The sequence below is a fragment of the Amblyraja radiata genome, chromosome 3 (assembly GCF_010909765.2).
Source record: "Amblyraja radiata isolate CabotCenter1 chromosome 3, sAmbRad1.1.pri, whole genome shotgun sequence".
In the NCBI taxonomy this organism is placed as follows: domain Eukaryota; kingdom Metazoa; phylum Chordata; class Chondrichthyes; order Rajiformes; family Rajidae; genus Amblyraja; species Amblyraja radiata.
The window spans coordinates 89,405,367-89,429,079 of NC_045958.1; the positions used below are offsets into that span (position 1 = coordinate 89,405,367).

Consider the following 23,713-nt stretch of genomic DNA (forward strand, 5'->3'; position numbering starts at 1 on the left):
TGTCCGAGTGAAAACGTTGTCCCTCAGGTTTGTATTAAATTTCTCCCCTCACTTTACATTCCACATACCAGGGCAGCACAATGGCACAGCTGGTTCCACCTTGACCTTGGGTGCTGTTGGAGTGTAGTAGAGTGGTGGTTAAATGTTATGATAGTACCTGCAAACTCCTGTTGTTTGGGCAGTCTTTTTCTTCCATATGATGCCTGTAGTTTACGGATAGAACTGGTATTTCTTGTCCACACTTTACAGAGAGAATTCACCCAGCTTAAAAGGTTACATAATTTGGTAACCTGTTAGCAAAAGCTCAACACCCGAGGCTTGAAGATTAATGCAATTTGTTGAATCTGTTTGTTCAGGTTTAAGATCTACAGATGACAACCATCTGATGATTACTCACCTTCAAATGAGGTAATTCTGCACCACCTCAAGCGTCAAGGAGAGCAAGATTATTTCCTTTGGTGGAAAAGATAGAAGGACAATACCACATTCATTCTAGACACTGTAACAAGAGATCATGAACAATATGGATTTGTACTCTGTTCTCTTTTCTACCTTTGTGCCAGGGGAACCCAATACAGCTCCTCAGTCAACAGTTTTACGATTGTTAATTTTAGCAATGATCATCATGTCGAATCGCATCCATTACCTGCAAAGGAATAGTTTAGTTTCGAGATTCGGTGCAGAAACAGGCCCTTTAGCCCACCGGGTCCGCGCCGACCAGCACACTAGGGACAATTTACAATTTTTAACTAAACCAATTAACCTACAAACCTGTACGTCTTTGGAATGTGGAAAGTAACCAGAGCACTGAGGGAAAACCCATGCCGTCACGGGAAGAACATGCAAACTCCGAACAGACAGCACCCGTAGTCAGGATTGAACCCAGGTCTCTGGTGCTGTAAGGCAGCAACTCTATCGCTGCGCCACTGTGCTGCCAAAGTTATGTCTCAAAACTTTCTTCTTCGTTAAGATGACCCGAACAATCTGATTCCGAGCACAAAGTGCCAGTAGAACTCAGCATGTCAGGTAACATCACATGCAAATTGGAGGAACAACTTTGAGCAGCTTACAAGCCAATGGTATGTTATACATTCAAGTAATCCTTGTATTGCCAACTCTTGCATTCTCCGTCCCTCCACCAGCCTAGTCGTTCTGTTAGTTTCACTGTTTGCATCCGTACATCCCTTCGTTACCACCTTTTCCACAGCCAACAATGGACCATTGTGGGCTCCACCTTTCCTTGGTCATCGGTGCCGGCTCTGATTTGTTCTGAACCTGTTCATACCTCTAGTTTCCCTACCTCCTGACTCTCAGTCTGAAGAAGGGTCTCGACCTGAAACGCCACCTGCTCATTTTCTCCTGAGATGCTGCCTGACCCGCTGAGTTACTCCAGCATTTTGTGTCTTTCTGGGACTTGAATCGGCCCGTTCGCGGGGCCTTTCATCGCCCGGTGCGGCTTCATACCGGCCGCAGGATCTTCCATCCCCCGGCGGGGGCTTCAACATAGGGAGCCTCGATCGCCTCGACGCAGCAATTTGACCGCGGGGCGGTGGAAGATCCCGCGGCTGATTTTAAGCTGCGCCGGGCCGGGCGATGAAAAGCCCCGCGAACGGGCCGATTCAAACTGCACTCTATGATCTTTGCTCCACCAGGATTTCTCCCTCCTCCAATCACCGCGGAGGGGGCGGGGGGTGCAAGGCAAAGTGATAGGTGGATAGGATAGATCGGTAGATGGGTGGAATAAGTGTCAAAGGCTAGAGGTGAAATGGAGACCGAAGGGTGTCAGATAAGGAGAGAAGTGAACCAAGGAAGGGGTTAGCTTCTAGGAGAGATGAAAGTACGAAGGAGGGGGAAAGGAGCTCTTGTCGGGCGAGTGGGGATGTGAGAGATTTAGTTCTAGCTTTTGTTTTGGAGATACAGCAAGGAAACAGGCCCTTCGGACCACTCAGACCAAGCCGACCATTGATCATCCACGCACACCAAGTTCAAAATTACCCTACTTTCCCTACACATTAGGACAATTTACAGAGGCCAATCAACTTTCAAACCTGCACGTCTTTGGGATGTGGGAGGAAACCCACGTTACAGAGAGAACATGCAAACTCCACATAGACAGCACCCGGGGTCAGCTACGAACCCGGGTCTCCAGTTCTACCAACTATGCTGCCCTCTAACACCAGCCATCTAGATGGAGAGAGAACAGTCTGACTCTTGGACTAGGTTGTGGTCATCTACAGTATCTCAAACAAACCAGGTGACTTGTATTTGCTGCACGAGTCAGAACTAACTAGTTCTGCTGTAACTAATCCATCTATGGCTGGTTCAGATGTTCCCTCTCTGTGGCTTGACCTCCTGGACATTTCCTACTGCCTTTCACTGGTTATGCATTGAGGGGGACGCGCTGGTCAAGAAGGCACAGCAACGACTGTTCTTCCTGAGGACATTAAAAAGACTGGTCTGCCCCAACAGCTGCTGACAACGTTCTACCGCTGCACCACAGAGAGCATACTAACGTATGGCATCTCTGTGTGGTATCTCAGCTGCACGGAGGCGGAGAGGAGAGCTCTTCAGCGCGTCGTCAACAGAGCGCAGAGGATCATCGGGACAGAGCTACCAGCCTTGGAGGGCATCTACCACACGCGGTGCCTCAGGAAGGCCCTCAGCATCCATAAGGACTCATCACACCCCTGCCACAGTCTGTTTCAACTACTTCCCTCCAGCAGACGTTACAAGGCCTTCTACGCCCGAACCTCTAGACTCAGGAACAGTTTTATCCCAAGAGCTATAGCGGCTCTGAACCGGCCCTAATGAGTGCCCCCCCACCCACCCCCTTTGGACAGTCTCCCTCAGATGGTCACGTCAATCAATTCAGCTTGTTTATTTATGTATTGTATTTATTTACCTTTCTTGTACATCAGTGGAGCTGCATACTAAATCTCGTTGCACTGACGTGCAATGACAATAAAAGATATATTATTATTATTATATTATTATTATTATTGTGTTCTTTCAAACGTCTCTCATTAACCTTTCAATCCAATTACTTTCCTCAACAACATCACCTCAGCAACCCTGGCCTCACCCGATCAGAACATGTCCCTTCCATCCCACCCTCGTACCTCTGAACAATAAAAATTAAGTTTGGTTTTAAACTAAACTAGGTGATAAACCCTTCAACAGAACTGGGAGAGAAAAGTTATATTTAATTTTAGAGTGTGAAGAAGGGTCCCAACCCGAATTGTCACCTGTTCATACCCTCCACAGAAGCTGCCCGACCCTCTGATTTCTCCAGCACTTTGTGTTTTGCTCATGATTCCAGCATCAGCAGTTCCTTGTGTTTTTATTTTTAATTTTCAGAGGTACAAGGGTGCGATGGAAGGGACATCTTCTGATCGGTTAAGGCCAGGGTTGCTGAGGTGATAAGTTGTTGATAAAAAGTTATCGGATTGAAAATCTGACCTGAAAATGTTGATTCAGTTTCTTTCCACAGTTGCAGCCTGGTCTGCTGATTTCAGCATTTTCCATTTTTATTTCAGATCAGTAGCACCTGCAGTTTTGCTATTTTATCCATTCTTAAAATATCTGTGGAGCTACATAAGTCTTAGAAGCAAAATTAGGCCATTAGAATCTACTCTGCCGCTCAATCATAGCTGATCTATCTTTACCTCTCAACCCCATTCTCCTGCCTACTCCCCATAACCCGACACCTGTACTAATCAAGAATCTGTCAGTCTCCTCTTTAAATTACCCAATGACTTGGCCTCCACAGCCGTATGTGGCAATGAATTCCACAGATTCAGAAACCTCAGACTAAAGAAATTCCTTCTCATTTCCTTTCTAAGGGTACTTGAATACACTTAAAATCTGAAGACTGACTGAGTATAGGAAGGAGGTAGATAACAATGCTGGAAAAACTCAGCGGGTGAGGCAGCATCTATGGAGCGAAGGAATAGGTAACGTTTCGGGTCGAGACCCTTTTCCAGACTGATGTGGGATTTCTTCTTGCCGAATGGATGCAGGAGTAGGCCATTCGGCCCTTCGAGCCAGCACTGCCATTCAATATGATCATGGTTGATCATCCAAAATCAGTACCCTGTTCCTGCTTTTCCCCCATATCCCTTGATATGGGGATTTAATTGTAATTGAGTAACTTTTTCCACACAGAGGGTGGTGGGCATATGGAACGAGCTCCAAGAGGAGGTAGTTGAGGCAGGTACGATAACACAATTGATAAAGGTATTTGGACAGGGACGTGGATAGGAAAGGTTTAGAGGGATATGGGCCTAACACGGGCAGCTGGGAATAGTGCAGATGGAGAATCTGGGCCGGCATGAGCAAGTTGGGCAGAAGGACCCAATGGTTCTATAACTTATTTTCAAAAGCAAGATCGCAAGTGGCCGCCACATTAATAACTCCATTCACGTTCTTGGAAGGTTTGGACTCCAGCATCCTCGATAATTTTAGTTCCTTGTTTCTTCTCAGGTGTAGCATGAAATCACAGTGGATTGTGCCCTCCGATAGTTCACCTGAATGACCATTGTTAAGTTATGAATCTGTATAGATATGCACCTGTACCTGCACAGACCTGCATCACAGCTGATGCTTCACATGCACCTCCTGCAGGAGTGGCAATGAGGAAACATCAACCAGAGCTCAGCACATGAACTCTTGCCTACGAGGACAGTGATTCAAGACCCATTCCAGAGACTTGAACACAATGTTAAGCTGATATTCCAGAGCTGTCATTGGAGGTCCTTCCTTCAGACAGCAATTTTAAATTGTGGTTCTTCTAAATATCCAGTAAATATCCTGCAGCACGATTTTATGAAGGTTTTTAGCCCTTGGTGTCCTGACCTACATTTCTCAATGAACAACTATAAATAAAATCTGATGCAGACTCATATTTCACTGCTATCCAAGGGACTGCACTGCGTGTAAATGTCCAATATGTTTCTCAATTACTACAGCAACTGCAACAAAGATACATCAACTGTAAAGCAATTTAGGACCTTTGTGAGTCATGGAAAGAGATAGATCAATCTATGTCTCATGTGAATAAACTGAAGGTGACCTCCAAAGCTATCTGCTTCATTAACTATGTGGTGCTGTGATTATACTTAGCAATGGTAAGTTTCAAGACACTTTTTAGTACTTACTGCTTTTGAGATTGGCTTTCAAACATTCTACGTTCATTCCACCTAAATGGAATCACTTAGGTGGGATATGGCTTGATGAAAGCCAACAAGCCTTCCCAGGCACATATGTTCTCCTGTCAGCCCTATTGAAAAAGGTTCAAAAGCCAAAACGTTGTCACTACCTTTCCCCACTAATGGACATACATAGCAACTACACTTTGCAAATCAAATTCAGTTCAGCGAGTAGGAATGTTCTGAATAAGGTACTTAATGGTTTTCCTGTTCATAATTCAAAGTGTGTACACCAGGAATTGTTAAAACGAGGAACTGCAGATGCTGGTTAGTACACAAAAGAACACAAAATGCTGGAATAGCTCAGCAGGTTATGGAGCATCTCTGGGGAGCATGGACAGTTGAAGTTTTTGATCGAGACCCTTCTTCAGACTTGAAACAAGCGGGCACACGCAGTGGGCAGCACAGTAGCGCAGCGGTGGTGATGCTGCCTTACAGCGCCAGAGACCCAGGTTCAATCCCGACTACGGGTGCAGTTTGTACGTTATGGGTTTTCTCTGGGTGCTCCGGTTTCCTGCCTGGATGAACTGGTTTGTAGGTTCATTGGCTTTTGTAAAGTTGTAAAATGACCCTGGTGTGTAAGATGGTGTTAGTGCAGTGTAGTAATCACTGGGTGGCACAGACTCGACGGGTCATGTTTCCATGCCGTATTTCTAAAGTCTAAAGAGTCTCAACCCAAAATGTCACCTATCCATATTCTCCAGAGATGCTGCCTGACTCACTCAGTTACTCCAGCAGTTTCTTTCATCGTAAATTATTGATTGCACAATAAAAACAATCTAATATGTGCCCATCTAGTAGTAGTAACTTTGAAAATAGGTGCAGGAGTATTAGTCATAGAGTGATACAGTGTGGAAACAGGCCCTTCCGCCCATTTGCCCACATTGGCCAACGATGTCCCAGCTACACTAGTCCCACTTGCCCAAAGATCCTCTATGATCTTTGCACTTGCCTGCGCTTGGTCCATATCCCTCCAAACCTGTACTATCCATGTACCTGTCTGTTTCGTGAACGATGGGATCAGGCACTGCCTACCATGACTAAAATTATAAAATGATAATTATTAAATATAAATAGTAAAGGCAAGGGAAAATTATGCCTACCTAAAGCGGCCTTTTCACGGGGCGAGTTGACGCAAGATGTCACAAGAGTGAAGAGGTCGTGGTCCAGCACGAGTCTCGCACGATATAACGGGGATAGATAAAGAGTTCCCACGGTACTCGGCATTTCTGTTATTTGTGCGAGTGACTTGGCCGTTTCCCGAGCTTTCGCGTTAAATCTTGAATGAACATCGTGAACTACACGTGACACAAATGATGTAACTTTTTTTTTCACACACTATAAATATCCTCCCTTGGTTGAATTGGCTCATTTGGAGACATATTTTACTGTGTATGTGGGAGACACAGATGGACTGAGCACAGTACCTCGGTCTTACTGTGTGTGGGAGAGGGGGAGAAAGAGACGTACACTCACAGAGGCAGAGTCTCTCAGCCTGTGTAAGAGGGAGGGAGAGAGAGAGAGAGAGGCACACACAAGGTGGATGTGAAATCTCACCTGCCTGTTTCAGTGACAGACACCCGCCGCCAGTAAATGAAGACACCCCCATCTGTCTCCCCCTCCTCTCCCTCGACTCCCCCACCTTTCCCTCCCAACTCCAGTCCCGTCCCGACCCCCTGGGAAACTGAATAGAGCAATAATATAGATATAGAAACTGAAACAATATAGAAACTGAATAGCGCAACATGGCAAAAACATCTCTGACACGCTTTACCCCCTTTCTTTGAGATTTTCTGGGAGCCATCTCTGCAAGTGTTCCTGTTAAAAAGATTATCCAACAATGATAATTAGGTGGGACGTCCTCGAAGGACACATGTTCCCTTGTCGATATTTTTACTCACCTTCTGTCCCCTCTGTCCAGCTTCCGGGTTTACCGTTCGCAGGAGTTCCCACGCGTATATCTCTAAAATCTGAAGTTAGGCAATGTCTAAAGGAACTGCAGACGCTGGTTAATGCTGGTTAATACGCACAGAAGGACACAAAATGTTGGTGTAACTCAGCAGGTAAGTCAGATCTGGGAAGAAAAACATAAAAAGCTGGAGTAAGTCAGCGGGTCAGGCAGCATCTCTGGAGAAAAAGAATAGGTGACGATTCGAATCGGAGCCCTTCTTCAGACAGCCTAATCGGAATTGAGTCTGAAGATGTGTCTCGTCCCGAAACATCAGCTTTTTTTCTCCAGAGATGCTGCTTGACTCGCTGAGTTACTCCAGCTTTTTGTGTCTGTCTTCGGTTTAAACCAGCATGTGCAGTTCATTCCTTACACGGGTCTCTGTACAACATTGATTGGTAGCGTTCCGGACCCCTGGACCCGAGGACTCCGACCTGTATCTCTCAAAGAAGTACATGTGAAAAAATTCTCACGGACCATAAAAATGCGTAACCTTTCAGTAAAGTCCCTTTTAAAGTCCCTTTTAAAGATTATAGTTATTTTCTTGAATCTCATTAACATAACTCATGAATAAGTTGATGTCCATATGCGGATGCAAATCTTTATTTTTATTTATTTTTAAAATTCAATCCCAGAGAAGATAATGTTTACTCACCTTCTGTCTCCTCTGTCCAGCTTCCGGGTTCACCGTTCGCAGGAGTTCCCACGGTACCCGCAAGAGTTATTACGGATATCGCACTGGCCACTACGTCCATATAATGTTGCAATACTCAACCACAAGTGTACAAGTCAATCTTGGAGAAATTCAAACTTTCTTGAATTTTCTCCCGAGTGACCAAGTTACACGATGACCTGCCATTAGCGCTACGGTGGTCCACGGTGGTCCACGAATGCCGTACTGTTACCGCACGAGGTTCCCACGATGTTAAACTCCGGTTAACTCTTGCGTCAAGTCGCCCCGTGAAAAGGCCGCTTAAGAGATCGATCTCTTCGGTAGGCATAATTCTCCGTGCCTTTCACGCGCAGTACATGTAATACGGGAAAGCCTGTGCAGCTGACGTGCCGTCAACGCTGCTTCAAACCGTCAATGACAAGGGGAGCTGAAGGCAGCTTAAATTCTGCCTTTGCAGCGTGGACTGCGCATGCGCATGCACAGCAGCCCACTGCACATGCGCAGCGCAAGTCTCTTGGCGGGTTTTTCAAACATGGATTGTCATTATCTTAAGACTATCTTAATAAACATAGTGAGAAGAATGGAGTTTGTATACAAATAATGTGGTAAGTAGATTTCCTTGAGCTATATGTTTTTAAATACCGTATTTCCCGGCAATGAAGACGCTATTTTTTACCCAAAAATAAGGCACGAAAATGTATCTGCATCTTGGAGGGTGAAGGTTCGGGTATTAGCCAAGAAAGACTTGACTATCCCTCAGTACAGCAACATCAAGAACGATGTTGCCAAGTCTGTCCCTTATTGCTAGCAGCTGATGGGAAGCGGCTGTAAAGTGGGAAGCGGCTGTAAAAGGACAGCTCCGCTGTGGGAGGGAGAGTTCATTTCACAGCGTGTAGGGAGTCTGGCCAGGGGTAAAGTTGTGGGAGGGTAGGAGTGTTGAGAAGGAGGTGGTCAGGGATCATGCCAGCAACCAGCTCAAGAGCGGGTCAGCGGGCGATGGATAACAGGACAGCGGGCGGTGGAGCTTACTCCATGTGTCAGTGCGAGTAACCACAATTGGTCCCTTGTTCACTATCTGCAAAACCACTAACTTTTGTGTCATCAGCAAACTTGCTAATCTTGCCCTGTATGTTATCATCCAAATCACTGATGTAGATGACAAACAGTAATGTGCCCAGCACCGAACCCTGACGCACACCACTAGTCACAGGCATCCAGTCTGAGAAGCAACCTTCCACCATTACCCTCTGCTTCCTTCCATGGACCTATCCATTCAGCTATCTCTTTTTGGTCATGTCTTAAATAAAATCAATCAGATTTGTGAGACATGACCTCCCACGTACAAAACCATGCTGACTATCCCTATCAGCCCTTGCCCGTCCACATGCCTGTATATCCAAGCCCTCAGAATACTCTCTAGTAACTTACCAACTACAGATGTTAAGCTCAATGGCCTATAGTTCCCAGCATTTTCCCTGCAGCCCTTCTTCCAAAGAGACACAACATTTGTCACTCTCCAGTCTTCCGGCATCTCTCCTGTATTTAAGGACGACTCGTAAATTTGAACCAGGGCTCCCGCAATTTCCTCTCGAGTTTCCCATAATGTCCTTGGATATATCAGATCAGGCCCTGGAAATGTGTCTACCTTCAAACACAACAGTACCTTTAGTACTTCTTCGACAGTAACCCTGATTGCTCTCAAGACAGTGACTGCTCCAAGTTCCTCCGTCCTACTGTCGTTTCGGTAAATACAGAGGAGAAATACTCTTTGAGGAGCTTGCCCATCTTCTGTAGCTCCACATAGAGGTGACCACTTTGATTCCTGAGAGGTCCCACTCTCTAATTACTCTTTCCCCCTTATGTATTTATAAAATCTTTTGGGATTGTCCTTAATGCTCCCCGTCAGAGCTATGTCCTGGCCCCTTATTGCCCTTATGATTTCCTTTTTTAGTTTACTTCTTAGTTCCCGAAACTCCTCCAGGGATGCACTTGATCCGAGCTGCCTGTACCTGTCCCATGCATCCTTCTTGTTTTTGACTAACGTCTCAATTTCCCTCGACACACAAGCTTCTTTACGTTTGCCTGCTTTGCCCTTCACTCAATATGATCATGGCTGATCATCCAAAATCAGTACCACGTTCTGGATTTTCCCCCCATATCCCTTGATTCCCTTAGCCTTAAGAGCTAAATCTCTCTAATGAAACCCCATAAAAATTCTGGTTTAAAAATAACTCAATGTACAAAACTTTTAATGTATAAAAGAATCTTTATTACTAATCATTATAAAGATATAATACACGTGAACTTTGTACTTTGAAGTACTGTACAAGAAACTGTACCTATATTACAACTTACAAGTCTATCTCCATGTTAGTGTTCTGTTGCACGGAAATTTTGATGAATAGACAGGAATCCTGCACAACAGGTCACCCTGTTGTAGAACACAAATTAAAATTTCCAGTGTTTAAGCTGCACCAGAATCTATAACCAATTCCATTATATCTAACTCTTCAACTTGTGATGCTCAAGGGCATACTTTGGTCAGAGAATTCTGTAGTATATGCAAACATTGTTCTTTAACAGCAACACCGAGAATTATGAAAGGTAAAATTCTGCAGAAGACTTCTGCCAAAATAAAAAAAAAAGGCAAAATGGAACTCTGGGGAAGGAAGCACAAAATAAAACTGTACCGATTTGTACCAAATCCATGCAGACCCATTTACATTGTGTGTTTTAACTTGCATCCACGTATTTGAGATGGAAAGGTTTTCCTCGGAAACGTTGTTCAAATGACAGCGTAGGCTTGAAAGTTAAAACATCCCACAGTAAGACGGGTCCCAAGTGTCGGTTTTTTATTCATCATTGTCTGTAAAATAAATAACAAGATAAATAATAAATAACTAACGCATCTACTGCATCTCTCTTCCTGATGTAGGCGTTGAGACCAATCGTATACTCGGCAACCATTTTGCTGAACACTTACGCTTGTTGGTCCGCCTAGGTCCAGTCTACGGGATCCCCTGGTTGCCAACTATTTCAATTACTCTTCCAATTCCCATACTGACCAGTGTGAGGCCACACACAAATTGGAGGAACAGCACCTCAATTTTCACTTACGTATGTTAAACTCAACCTCCCCCCTTGCCCCTTGAGGTTATTTGTGGATGGCCCCGGTCTTTCCTCGTCTCCAGCTCTTAACCCCCTCCCCATTCCCTACTTTCAGACTGGAGAAAGGTCCTGACCCGATCACCCATCCTTTTTCTCCAGAGCTGCCTGACCCACGAGTTACACCAGCATTTTGTGTCGGACAAGATAAATTTAATTTTTTGATGCAAAATAGTCAGTTTATCAAAACATCCTTCCATCACTCCCCTGGATTGTGAAAGATCATGGGGTCAACTTGCAACTGTTGAAATGTGGGGAGAGCTAAGAATTGGATAGGCAGATGCACTGAAACAATTAAAATGTTTGTTATGTCATCCAAATTTTAACCAAAGATTGTTTTCATTGGGAGAAAAACATGGATAATGATAGTTATTAAAATTACGTTACTCTCCTCATCATATGACTGCTGTAAACCAAGATCAACATTTTTTTCTTTTCTAAAAACATCAATGCAAAAACACAGTCCTTAATCTCAGGGGCATGAGCTATAATGACATCTTTCCAAGTAAGTAATAATTTAAGATATACTGTAGCACTGATAATTTAAATGGCACACAGGAATTCACACCCTCCATTTCAAACAATAATTAACATTGGCAAACATAAACACAAAGTTGACATGGTAACTGGATAAGAAAGGTTTAGAGGGATTTGGACCAAATGCTTGCAAATGGGAGTAGTTTAGATGGGGCGTCTTGGTTGGAATGAATGAGTTGGGCTGTTTATGTGCTGTGTAACTTTATGACACATGGTTGGTGGGGGGGAGGAATACCCTATTATTCCAGTTTAACACTGTTTAATGACATGTTGCATATGGAGTCATTTCTGCAGACATTGTTTCTGGAGTAAAAATGTTGTTAGAGTATGCACGGCCGAGAGTGTTCCTGGCGGGTGGGGCTGCGCCCTCCAGTAGGCCCGGCTCGCCTGCCGCAGATGTCGTCCGGACCCGTGACGCGAGAGCGAGGGACCCGCGAGCAATTGCCGAGTGCGAGGTGAGCCGCCGAGGAGTGAGGTGGGACATTTGGAAACTCCCGACAAATGCTTGGGGTCGAGATCCCAACGTTTCGTGTCGAGATCCTTCATCACTGCAACTGACAGTGGGCTCTTTGGCCCACTGAGTTCAAACATTGATCACCTGTTCACACTAGTTCTATCTTATCGCACTTTCTCGTCTGCTCGATACACACTAGGGGCCATTTAATTTACAACCATTCACGCCTTCAGGATGTAGGAGGAAACTGGAGCAAACCTACAGAGTCATAGGGAGAATGTGCAAACTCCACACAAACAGCACCTGAAGCCAGAGATCAAACCCAGGTCTCTGGCAGCGAGGCAGCCGCTCAAACAGCTGTACCACTTGGTGCCACCCTAGTGGTTAAATCTCATTCTTTTTCTGAAAATATTTGAACATTTAGCATTTTCTTTTTGCTGTGGCAGAGATTTCCACAGGACCACTACTCTATGGGTGAAGACATTTCTCAACATTGGAGACCTGTACCATTCAGGTCTGAACCTCGGGCTGTTGACCTCCATTTCACCGGGAGCATCCTTCTGAATGTTCAGCAATAGACAATCCATCTCCACTAACTAGGTTATGCACAAATTGTGCAGTTTACAGAAACAAAACAACAATACAAAGCATGGAGACATTTTTGGAGGAAAAAGTGGTTACATTTCACAATTCTGATTACGATATTGGAAAAGAAAACCCAATTTGGAAAACATCCAAAGAAAGCCCCAACCAGCACTGTACATAAATTTGTGAAGAGGCTAATTAAACTGAGGCACAATTAACACAGGCAGTTACATCCAAGTGGAGCAAAAGGAAACACTTGCTAAACTGGAATGGAAAGACTTACCACCCAAGTAAAATGCTAGCTTTAACACTTCAGTGGGTACAGTTCCTAAACACTAAGCTATAGAATATGCAGGTGTTCCACATTAAAACAAAAGTAAAAGGGAAAAACAGTTAAGCCTTTGCCTTTAGTTGGAAGCTAGCCATTTGGAAATGGTACACATAATATTTTAAGACTGTTCTCTCCCAGAAGAAAAAATTGTTTCAAGGAAAATGTGTTTCAGTTAATTTTCCAACTTAAGAATGGCACCACAGCAAAAACAAAGTCTGAAATCAGCAAATGGAGAACACATCTATGTTTTGAATGTGAGGCTTTTTTTCTTGCCGATGGGGCATTTCTGATCGGTTTACAGACACTCATTTACGTTCTGGCTCATGTTAAAAGATTACTTCTGTCCACGGTAATTATGTAATTTACACTAGAGAACCAAGCAGCTCACTGGCGCAGCGATAGAGTTGCTGCCTTACAGCGCTAGTGACCTAGGTTCAATCCTGACTGTGGGTGCTGTCTGTACAGAGATTGTACGTTCTGCCTGTGATCACCTGGGTTTTCTCCATGTTTTCTTCCCACATTTAAAAGACTGCAGGTTTGTAGGTAAATTGTCTCTGGTGTGTAGCATTGAACTATTGTACAGGCGATTGCATGGATTTGGTGGCCCGAAGAGCATGTTTCCACACTGTTTCTCTAAAAAACAATTTCACCTGGGCTGTGTTCTACCTCATCTAAACCTCAGTGGTGCACGCTTCTATAGCTTGTTCCCCCATCATTACGTAAATTACTTTAAAATACATACAGGCTGTCGCAAGTGTGTTACGTGGCAAAAAGTTCCATTTTTAAATGGAATCATTTATTTACACTACAATAGGGTATCTGAAGAAGGGTCTCGACTCGAAACGTCACCCATTCCTTCTCTCCAGGAATGCTGCCTGTCCCGGTAAGTTACTCCAGCTTTTTGTGTCTATCTTCAGTTTAAACCGGCATCTGCAGTTCCTTCTTACACAAGTTATCTTACCAACTTGAAAAAGCAATTAACAAATGTGTACTTTCCAAAAGACATTCAAGTCATAGGGTTAATCCATCTCCTTCCATTTCATCGATGGATACAATGTGCATTGGGTGCTGTTCTAACCGCAGTTAATTGCTGTTGTAACCAGTCTGAACCACAAACCTTGCAGTGAAGCAGGCACGGAAATCGCTATCAAAACATGAGGGGGGACCGGGGGGACACAATTTCTTGGCGGCCGTGCGCACATGTGCACACTCACACACACACACACACAAACGAGGCTTCGGAGGCTTCAACCGTGGGCCCTGTGGGTGGTAATTAGTGACGGGTGCCGGCAGTTGCCAAAAAAAATTGCGTATGTGGGACAGGCCCTTTAATTTCCCATCCAGTCTTCAGCTCCCACTAGTCGAGATGCAGGTGCTTTGTGATAAAAGCATTGAAGCTTTTTCCTAAGGTGGATTTCCTTAGCTTAAATGTAGCAAACTATTGATCGTGATGACTCCAGGTGGCTATTTTATTTCAAGTGTTAAAACGTAATGACAAGTATTATAAATGGCACATAAAAGAAAGTGGAAATAAAATAGAAAATGGCCCATCCGCCCAACCTGTCCACGCCGACCAGCACGCTCCATCTATACTTGCCTGTGTTTGGCCCATATCCCTCTAAACCTGTCCTATCCATGAACTTGCCCAAAAGTTTTTTAAATGTTGTGATAGTACCGGTCTCAACTACCTCCTCTGGCAGCTCGTTCCTTGCACCTACCACACTTTGTATAAATAAAAGATGCCCCTCAGGTTCCTATTACATTTTACCCTCTGGTTCTTGATTCTCTAACTATGGGTAAACGACTCTGTGCATTTCCCTATCTATTTCTCTCATGATCTTATACACCTCTAAGATCGCCGCTCATCCACTTGAGCTCCAAGGAATAAAGTCATTGCCTGCTCAACCTCTCCCTTTTCACTGTACCTCAGCAGAGGTGAGAATAAACAAGACTAAACTGTAGCTCAGGCCCTCGAGTCCGGGCAACATCTGCGTAAATCTTCTCTGCACTATTTCCAGCTTAACAACGTCCTTCCTCCAACAGGGTGACGAAAACTGAACACAATACTCTAAATGCAAAATTGCAGAATTTGACAATTTAGCCAAGGGATGAAGTGGCTGAGAAGCCTTTTATGAAAAGGCAGTGATTGAAACCGCTAGAGCTGAGATTGTGCTTTTCTTCCAATTACATTAGATAGAGAAAAATCCATTAATCTACTGCAGCTAGACCCTGCACAAAGAATACCTTGGCAGGGTGGAAACAGGTGTCAGTGGGGGGTGCTCCCTTCAGTCACAACTAATCAGAATTTGAAAGCATTAGCAAATACATAGAAGATAATGCGAAGAGGTTAAAGGTCACCAGCAGTCTGACAATGGGAGCTCCCTTTGCTTATTTCTAGAATGTCAAGAGGAAAGTCTTGGTTGCCAAGTGACCAATTTCATCAGTAGCTGCGCAAGGTGGAGAGAGGTTCAACAATTTGTTTTGAGTCAAGGAAATGGAGGCCCTTAACAACTGGCATGCAGTGGAACCAAGAAACAAATAGGATAGGGGCGAGAACAGAGACATCAAGAATATGTTCTGCTCTTGGTGGGTTGGGGAGGCAGGCAAATTCCATTTAGATGGTGAAGAATGCAGAATGACAATGGAGGGAGATCAAATAGCATAAATGCGGCACAAAATGTACACATAATTAATAATGGAATTTTTTTCAAACCAAACTATTTAAATTAAAATATTTAAAACAGCAAATGGTTCAATGGTTCTTTATCATCACATGTGCCGAGGTACAATAAAATGCTTTTTTTGCAGACAGTTCAATAAATTATCACTTTTCATAAGAACAATGGAAGCGCGGAATTGAAAAAAAATCTATATTATATTTAAACTTGTGTAGTTCAATATTCTAGTTAAACTTGTGTAGTTTCAGCTTGACAGTGCCAGACAGCTGTGTTCAATGCTGACTGATGGTACTGCCTGTACAGAAATTGTACGTTCTCCCCCCCCCCCCCCCCCCCCCCCCCCCCCCCCCCCCCCCCCCCCCCCCCCCCCGGACTGCGTGGGTTTTCACAGGGTGCTCCAGTTTCCTCCTATATCTAAAAGGCTAACAGGTTTGTGGGCTAATTGCTTTTGGTAAAGATTGTAAATTGGCCCTAGAGTGGAGGATAGCGCTAGTGAACAGTGATCGCTGGTTGGCGCGGACTTGGTAGGGTTAGGGTTAAGGACTAAGGGCCTGTTCCCACGCTGCATCTCTGAACTAAACTGTATCTAAACCTGACATGAATATAAATTTAGGCTAAATTGGGAAAGATTTTGCTGATCAGCTAATCAGCAGATATTTCCCTGTCCAGTTCAGAGAACCAGGTGGGGGTCAAGCATGCACAAACTATCTCAGTCTTTACAGATGCAGTGTGCAAAGAAAACAATTGCTGCATAGTATGCAAGCTCAATAAAGATTTTTAGCAGGAATACAGATATACTCTGTACATACTCCTTATACTCTGCTATTTTGCACACAAAGATTGTAATGCTCCAAAATATTCAGGTGCAAATAAAAAAAGAACAGTAAATCCACGGTTTTATTGTCCATTAATGGAGAACTAGAGGGAACTAACGTTTATTACCATTACAAATGCTTGCAATTATTTTGTTCTATATATTTAAAAAAAAGACATGTTACTTCCTCAGTGATGACCAGGGAGCCTCAAATAAACCCATCATTAGGTACATACAGAGCTGCCAAGTTTTATTAGAACATTTCAGTATTCTAGTACCTGAAAATCAGTATTTTGCTGAGGGAATCATTAGTTTTACGTGGTGCCATTTTGCTGAATTTTTTTTTTTTTAATGTGCGGTCATACCCATGTAAGAGTACAAGAATGCATAACTTTGCTACCAATTGACATGTCTTCTACGCACCTTACTTGACAGTGCATTCATTGCAATCTCTTTGTAAACTGCTGTTTGAACGGCTGCTTCCTGCTTTTAGCACCAGATGATGATGTAGAAGCCATTTTGGAAGCCTCCCTCTCCACTTGCTCTCTCTCCCTCCTTCCTCTTTCCCTCCCTTCCCCTCCCACCCTCCCCCTCTCTCTCTCTCCCTTCCTCTTTTCGTCCCACCCTCTCTCTCTTCCTCCCTCTCTCCTTCCTTTTATATCTCCCTCCCTCTCTTATTCCCTCCTTCCCACTCCCTCTCTCCTTCTCCCTCCCCTAACAGTCTGTGACCCGTAGAGCTGTGGCCATAGTGCTATGTGTACAGCCCATAGCGCTAAGTGTAAAGGCAATAATGCTCCAACTGGGAGTGCTATTTTTAGAACCCATAAGCGCTGTTCAAATTCCCACGCTGGTCGCTTCACTGGTCGTTCTCCTCTGCCGGGATCAGAGTCTCCGGTTTCCGTTTGGCGACATCGGCGCCATCTCCGACTCCGCACCGGGCTGGGCCGGGCTGGGTCACGCTGTTTCCAGTCTCTCCCTTCGAAAATTGTGTCCGGTTGGAGACCTCCACCAGTCATCCAGAGCCTCCCGCAGCTGCAGTAAAGACGCGATGGCGCAGGAAGGGGCGGACCGTCCAGAGGAGTGACAGTAGAAGGGACCAATCCGCGAGGCTCTGAATGACAGGAGAGGCAATCGATCTGCGCATGCGCGGTTTTTAAGATTTTTAAACCTCGATAACTCTTACCAGCTTCCACCGATTGGAACGAAACCTGGTGCAATCGCAGTATATGAGAACAGTGAGTAAGCTGGCGAAAATTCGTAGTGCCTTCGCGTACCGTTTTTGCGCAAATAGAATGACCGCCAAACAGGAAGATAACAAGATCAGAGTTTTAGTTATGTATAGATGTACATAGCTAGCATAAAATATTTCGGAAAATATTAAGTGTTAAAAATGTTAGTAAGTGTAACATGTTGGATTAGACCTGGGATATAAATATGTATTTTATGAATTACTCTTATTTTAATTTATTTTAGTTTAGAGATTCGGAATGGAACAGGCCCTTCCCCAACCAAGTCCATGACTACCATTGATCACCTGCTTGCACCAGTGAACCCACTAAACATTAGGGGCAGATTACAGTGGCCAATTAACCTGCAAAACCGCACGTCTTTGGATTGTGGGAGTTAACCCACACTGCAAACTCTACGCAGAAAGCACCCGAGGTCAGGATCGATCCCAGATCTATGGCGCTGTGAGACAGAGTATGTCTAAGCGCTGCCCATCTCTACAAAGTTACTATCAAAAGCGACTATCAAAAATGGTAAATAGAAACAAAGAGATACTTGCCTTCTTGATAAGCTCCATCTGCCATAACAAGGTGGAGGATTTTTGAGTACAAGTGCTCAAACTGAGGACCCAGAATGACTTGGACTATAGGAGTGCCTATGTCAATGTTTTCATCTTCATCCTCATGTATTGCCTGGTCCAGAAAAACAAAATTTATTTGAATATTCCAACGTATAACAGGTATAAATAGTAAATTAAAAAAGATACAAAGTGCTGGAGTAACTCAGCGGGTCAAGGAGTATCGCTGGAGAACAGGTGACCTAATGCACGGTGACGTTTTGGGTCGGGACTTTTCTTCAGACTGATTATTGTTATCAGAGATAGGACAAATACACACTTGCACTGAAGTGCAGTTCATCGATGGCTTCACTGGCTGAAGGAAGATACCGTGCTTAATCTCCAATAAATGCAAGAAAAGCAATTTTCCATTTGGTACAACTCCTCCAACAGAGTGAAACATCTCCAAACTACTTGAGGTGTGGCGTCAAACAAATATTTACACCGAGCTGCACGAGAGGATACGAGAACCAATGATCAAACACTTGCTCAAAGCTGCAGGCTTTATAGACTGTCCTGAGGGGGCAAATAAGGTTGAGGCAGAATGATTAACAGCGTTATTGCCAGTAAAACGAGCTTTAGCAGATGAATAATTTGAGATGATCACATGATCAGAATTAGAGGAGTACAAAATATGCTTGTAACCTTGTCGGTGCCAGAACACTTGGTCTGGTGAGGTCTGCTACATGATTTTACTGGGTTGTCTGCAAAACAAAGCATTTCACTGTACCTAGGCTCATGTGTCAATAAGGTATCATTGAATCATTGAGATACATCATGTCGTGGGATTAGTTTAGTTTAGAGATACAGCGCATAAACAGGCCCTTCGGCCCGCCGTGTATACGCCAACCAGCAATCTTCGTACATCAGCACTATCCTACACACCAAGGACAATTTACAGAAGCCAATCAACCTACAAACCTGTACATCTTAGGAATGTGGGAGGAAACTGGAACAACTGGCGAAAACTCACGTGGCTACAGGGAAAATGTACAAACTCTGTACAGACAGCACCCATTGTCAGGATCAAAACCGTGTCTCTGGCACTGTAAGGCAACAACTTTATCGCTGCGCCACCCCAATCAAATAGGCTGTTAATTAGTAAAGAGTTGTGAGGCAATGGGAAGATGCGAAAACATTGGATAATTACAAAAAATTTAACATCAAGATGTTGTTAACTGGAAGCCAATAAAGCTAGCAGGGCAAGGGACAACGAGAAAACAAAATCACCTCTGTCCGCCAAGGCCTACCGAATCTCTCGGATGCTAACCATTCCCACACTGACCTTTCTGTACTAGGCCTCATCCATTGTCAGAGTGAGGTTACATGCAGACTGGAGGAACAGCACCTCATATTCCGCTTGGGTATGAAGACTGAATTCTCCAATTTTAGATAACTACAAAAGCCCATCCTCTCCCTACCAACACCGCTCCCCCCCCACCCTCCTCTTCTCCCTTGTGCCCCACCTGGACTTGCACCAATTTCTCCCCATTCAATCCTTCCTCTAGCTTCACAATTTGCCACTCTTCCATCCCTTTGTCTCACACCATCTGCCTTTTCACCTTTGGCCTTTGTCCACCATCTGCCTACATAATACCCCCCCCCCCCCCCTCACCTATATCCATTCACGTATTACCTGGCAGGATAGACACAAAATGCTGGAGCAACTTAGTGGGCCAGGCAGCATCTCTGGAGAAAATTGAGAAATTTTCTCTGCCAAGTCTTTTACCCAGAGTAGGGGAATCGAGGACCAAAGGACGTAGGTTCAAGGTGTAGGGGAAAATATTTAATAGGAATCCGAGGCCTGTTTCCACACTGTATCACTATGACTCTAAGTTACTCCAACATTTGGTGTCTATTTTTGATATAAACCAGCATCTGCAGTTCCTTTTTATTATATTACTTGGCTGCGTAATTTCCCCAATGTGTCTCAATCGATTTTGCCACAATGTTTAGTTTAGTTTATTGTCACATGTACCGAGGTATAGTGAAAAGCTTTTGTATTAATCAGTCAGCAGAAAGACTATACATGATTACAATCAAACCATTCACAGTGTACAGATGCAGGATAAATGGAAAACTGTTTTGTGCAAGATAAGAAGAGCATAATTATAGAGTCATACAGTGTGGAAACAGGCCCATCGTCCCAACTTGCCAATACCGGCCAACTTGTCCCTTCACTCGCCTCACCTACTTGTTTGGCCCATTTCCCTCTAAACCTATCCTATCCATGTACCTGTCCAAATGTTTCTTACACGTTGTGATAGTACCTGCCGCAATTACTTCCAGTGGCAGCTCATTGCGTACATCAACCACCCTCTGTGCAAAAAGGTTACCCCTCAGGTTCCTATTACATTTTCCCCTCCTCACCTTAAACCTATGTCCTCTGGTTCTTGATTTCCCTACTCTTGGCAAAAGACTATGTGTGTACCCGATCTATTCCTCTCATGAGTTAAAGCTGCTGTTGGAGTAGAGATTTAAAAGAGTGGAACGATTGTAATGCGTGATTGTAGATCCACTTGTGTAACCAGCACACGAAGAGTCGCTTGGCTTGTGCGCCATCTTACAATGTTGTACCCAACCCCCACTAAATTTCCCATGGGAGCGTTAATCTTCAGAACTAATGATAAAATGTTCAATTCCTGGTGACTGTACGCCAGAACCAAGGTCAGACAAAATTCAGTGGTTGTGCTGAAGTATGAAAACGTTTGCATGTAAATGAAGGCTGAGTGAGCTCCAAGCCATCACTGACATTTTCACTGAAGCATACAGAGGATTGGCCTCACAGTGAACATTTGGCAGACAACAGGTTCTCTGCCTTCTTGACCTTGCTGCATCACAATGCACTGCAGGAAAAATAACCGCAGCGAAAGCCTGGAAAACATGGCCCTCCTCTCATATTTTGGGAGCAAAGGCAGGCATCGGTGATAAAATTCATCACTTCCTTTAATGCAGTACCGACTGGGCGATGGAGAATAAATTTGTTTGAAAATCATGACCTCGGGAGCTGGCACAAAAATCATGGTTGCTGGACCATCAGACATAGGAGCAGAATGAGGCCATTTGGCTCATTGACACTGCTCCATTCTGGCACTGACACATTTGATCATGGCTGTTCTATTTTTGCCCCACACCCCCCATTCTCCTGCCTTCTCTTTGACGCCCTTACTAATCAAGAACCTATCAATCTCCACATCCTAAACCATCGGTGGCAATGAATTCGACCTGAAACGTCACCTATTCCTTTTCTCCAGCAATTTGTGCCTATCTCTCAGTAGGATAGAACAATTATATGGGCCTATTGTTGGTCGGCGCAGACTCGGTGGGCCGAAGGGCCTGTTTCCAGGCTGTATCTCTCCACTAAACTAATTTATTTTCTATTCCCAGTGTATACCAGTTTCTGTTCAAAGACACAGTTCCTTGGATAAATGTGGTACTCAAATGGTTTCTCAGTTTGAAGACTAATTACTGAGAGTTAGTATTGTACCAGATCACATACCAATCCATCTCTAAATTCAAGTGAGCCCTGCAGATTTTCAGTTCAATTCATCATGAGGCAGCATTACATGTGTTCTTGTATTTTGGAGGCATGCCCAGTGAAAGAAAAGCAGAGCAAATTTATCTTTTAAGGATAAGGCCATCTCATCCATACTGAAAACTGGTGGAGTTGATTTAAAGGGGAAAAAACTGTGCCAGATGCACATTTTGCAACTTACAAATGATTCCTCCGCCCTCAAGCATGGTACCATTATCTGACCAGTGCATTAAATATTTATTTGAAATTTAACTTTGTGAAAGCTATCTTGGACATGAAGAACCAAGTGGCCTACAATGACACTGTCTTTAGTTTCACCACATTGGTACCCACTGACATAAAAGTTGTGTTCATTAATTAACATCGTATGTAAATGCCTTTTAGAAGTGCAGGAAGGAGCTGCAGGTTGGTTCATACTGAAGATAGACAAAAAATTCTGGAGTAAGACAGCGGGTCAGGCAATATCTCTGGAGAAAATGAAGAGGTGATGTTTTGGATTGAGACCCTTCTTCAAACTGAGAGTCAGGGTAGTGAGAAACTAGAGGTATGAAAAGTGTCTATCTTTAAGGTCCCTAATCTCTATCCCACACAGAAGCCAATGAATCTACAACCCTGTATGTCTTTGGAACGTGAATGGATTATGTGAAATGTTTAAGTCATTTGGACAGGGACATGTAATGGTTTAAGAGGGGTATGGGCCAAATGGGATTAGTTTTGATAGGCAACTTGTGCAAATGGATGTGGGGCTGAAGGGCTTGTTTCCAGGTTGTACAAATCTACAAATCTAAAAGGAGCCGAGATTAATTTAAAATGAAGGTGAATGCTTTAATAGACAAACCGATGCCGTCAACTACCAAATCATTTTCCTAATGGCATTAGAAAAAACAGAACTAATGTAAACATCATGCATGTTGCTTTATCTTGCTTCAAGGTTTCAAGGTTTGAAACATCACATCCAATTGACGTGAGACGCCTTCAGAAACTCCAAAACATTTTATTTGGAAAAAATTCAAAACACAGCTCTTTATACTTGATAATTGACTAAAACAAGATGTGTCACACCCCACAGCACCATTACAAGAATTTAGCACATCGTTAAATGTCTCCTAAATCAAGTTTCAATGTCTTCATTCATCCCTTTGGAAATGTAGGAACAAGAGCAGACCATTCAGCTTTGTGAGGCTGCTCCAATAGATTTGCATCGTTACTCCATCTTACATGCCCATCACAGGCACAGCACTCCCCACCATCAAAAGCATCCACATGAGCCCCTGCCTTACAAAAGTCACATCTATAGGTGCGGCACAGTGGTGAAGTTGCTGCCTTACAGCGTCAGAGACCCGGTTTTGATCCTGACTATAGGTGTTGTCTGTACTGAGTTTGTACGTTCTTTCTGTGACCGCATTGGTTTTCTCCAGGAGCTCCGGTTTCCTCCCACATTCCAAATAAGTACAGGTTTGTAGGTTAACTGGTGTTGGTAAAATTGTAAATAGTCCCTAGTGCATAGGACAGTTCTAGTCTACGGGGATCGATGGTTGGTGCGGACTCGGTGGGTCGAAGGGCCTGATCCCGTGCTGTGTCTGGAAACTAAACTAAACCATCATCCAGGCCATGCCCTCTTTAGACCTTCGAGAAACAGTGCAGAAACGGGCCCTTCAGCCCACCGAGTCCGTGCCGACCAGCGATCATTCGATACACTAGCACTACGCTACACACTAGGGACAATTTACAATTTTTACGGAAGGCAATTAACATGCAACCCTGTATGTCCTTGCAGTGTGGGAGGAAACCGGAGCACCCGGAGAAAACCTACGCAGTCACAGGGAGAACGTACAAATTTCAAACAGACAGCACCCGTAGTCAGGATTGAACCCAGGTATCGGGTGCTGCAAGGCAGATACTCTACCGCAGCGCCACCATGCCGCCCTTTTTTGCTGACCTCA

General features: G+C 44.1%; 1 protein-coding gene across 6 annotated transcripts in view; it reads right to left on the reverse strand.

The window, feature by feature from the left end:
* Window positions 1-10,074: 10,074 nt before the first annotated feature.
* The window catches only part of nek1 (NIMA related kinase 1), a 157,173-nt gene continuing 143,534 nt past the window's right edge, over window positions 10,075-23,713 (reverse strand). For 4 of the 6 annotated variants that reach the window (XM_033018293.1, XM_033018294.1, XM_033018292.1 and 1 more), the window contains 2 exons: window positions 18,179-18,311; window positions 10,075-10,694 (listed from right to left, as the gene is read on the reverse strand). In XM_033018293.1, coding sequence (XP_032874184.1) covers window positions 10,681-10,694; window positions 18,179-18,311 — 147 coding nt within the window. In that variant the 3' untranslated portion in view covers window positions 10,075-10,680. The remainder of the gene's footprint in view (window positions 10,695-18,178; window positions 18,312-23,713) is intronic. The other 2 variants (XM_033018296.1, XM_033018295.1) reach the window with 2 other exon arrangements.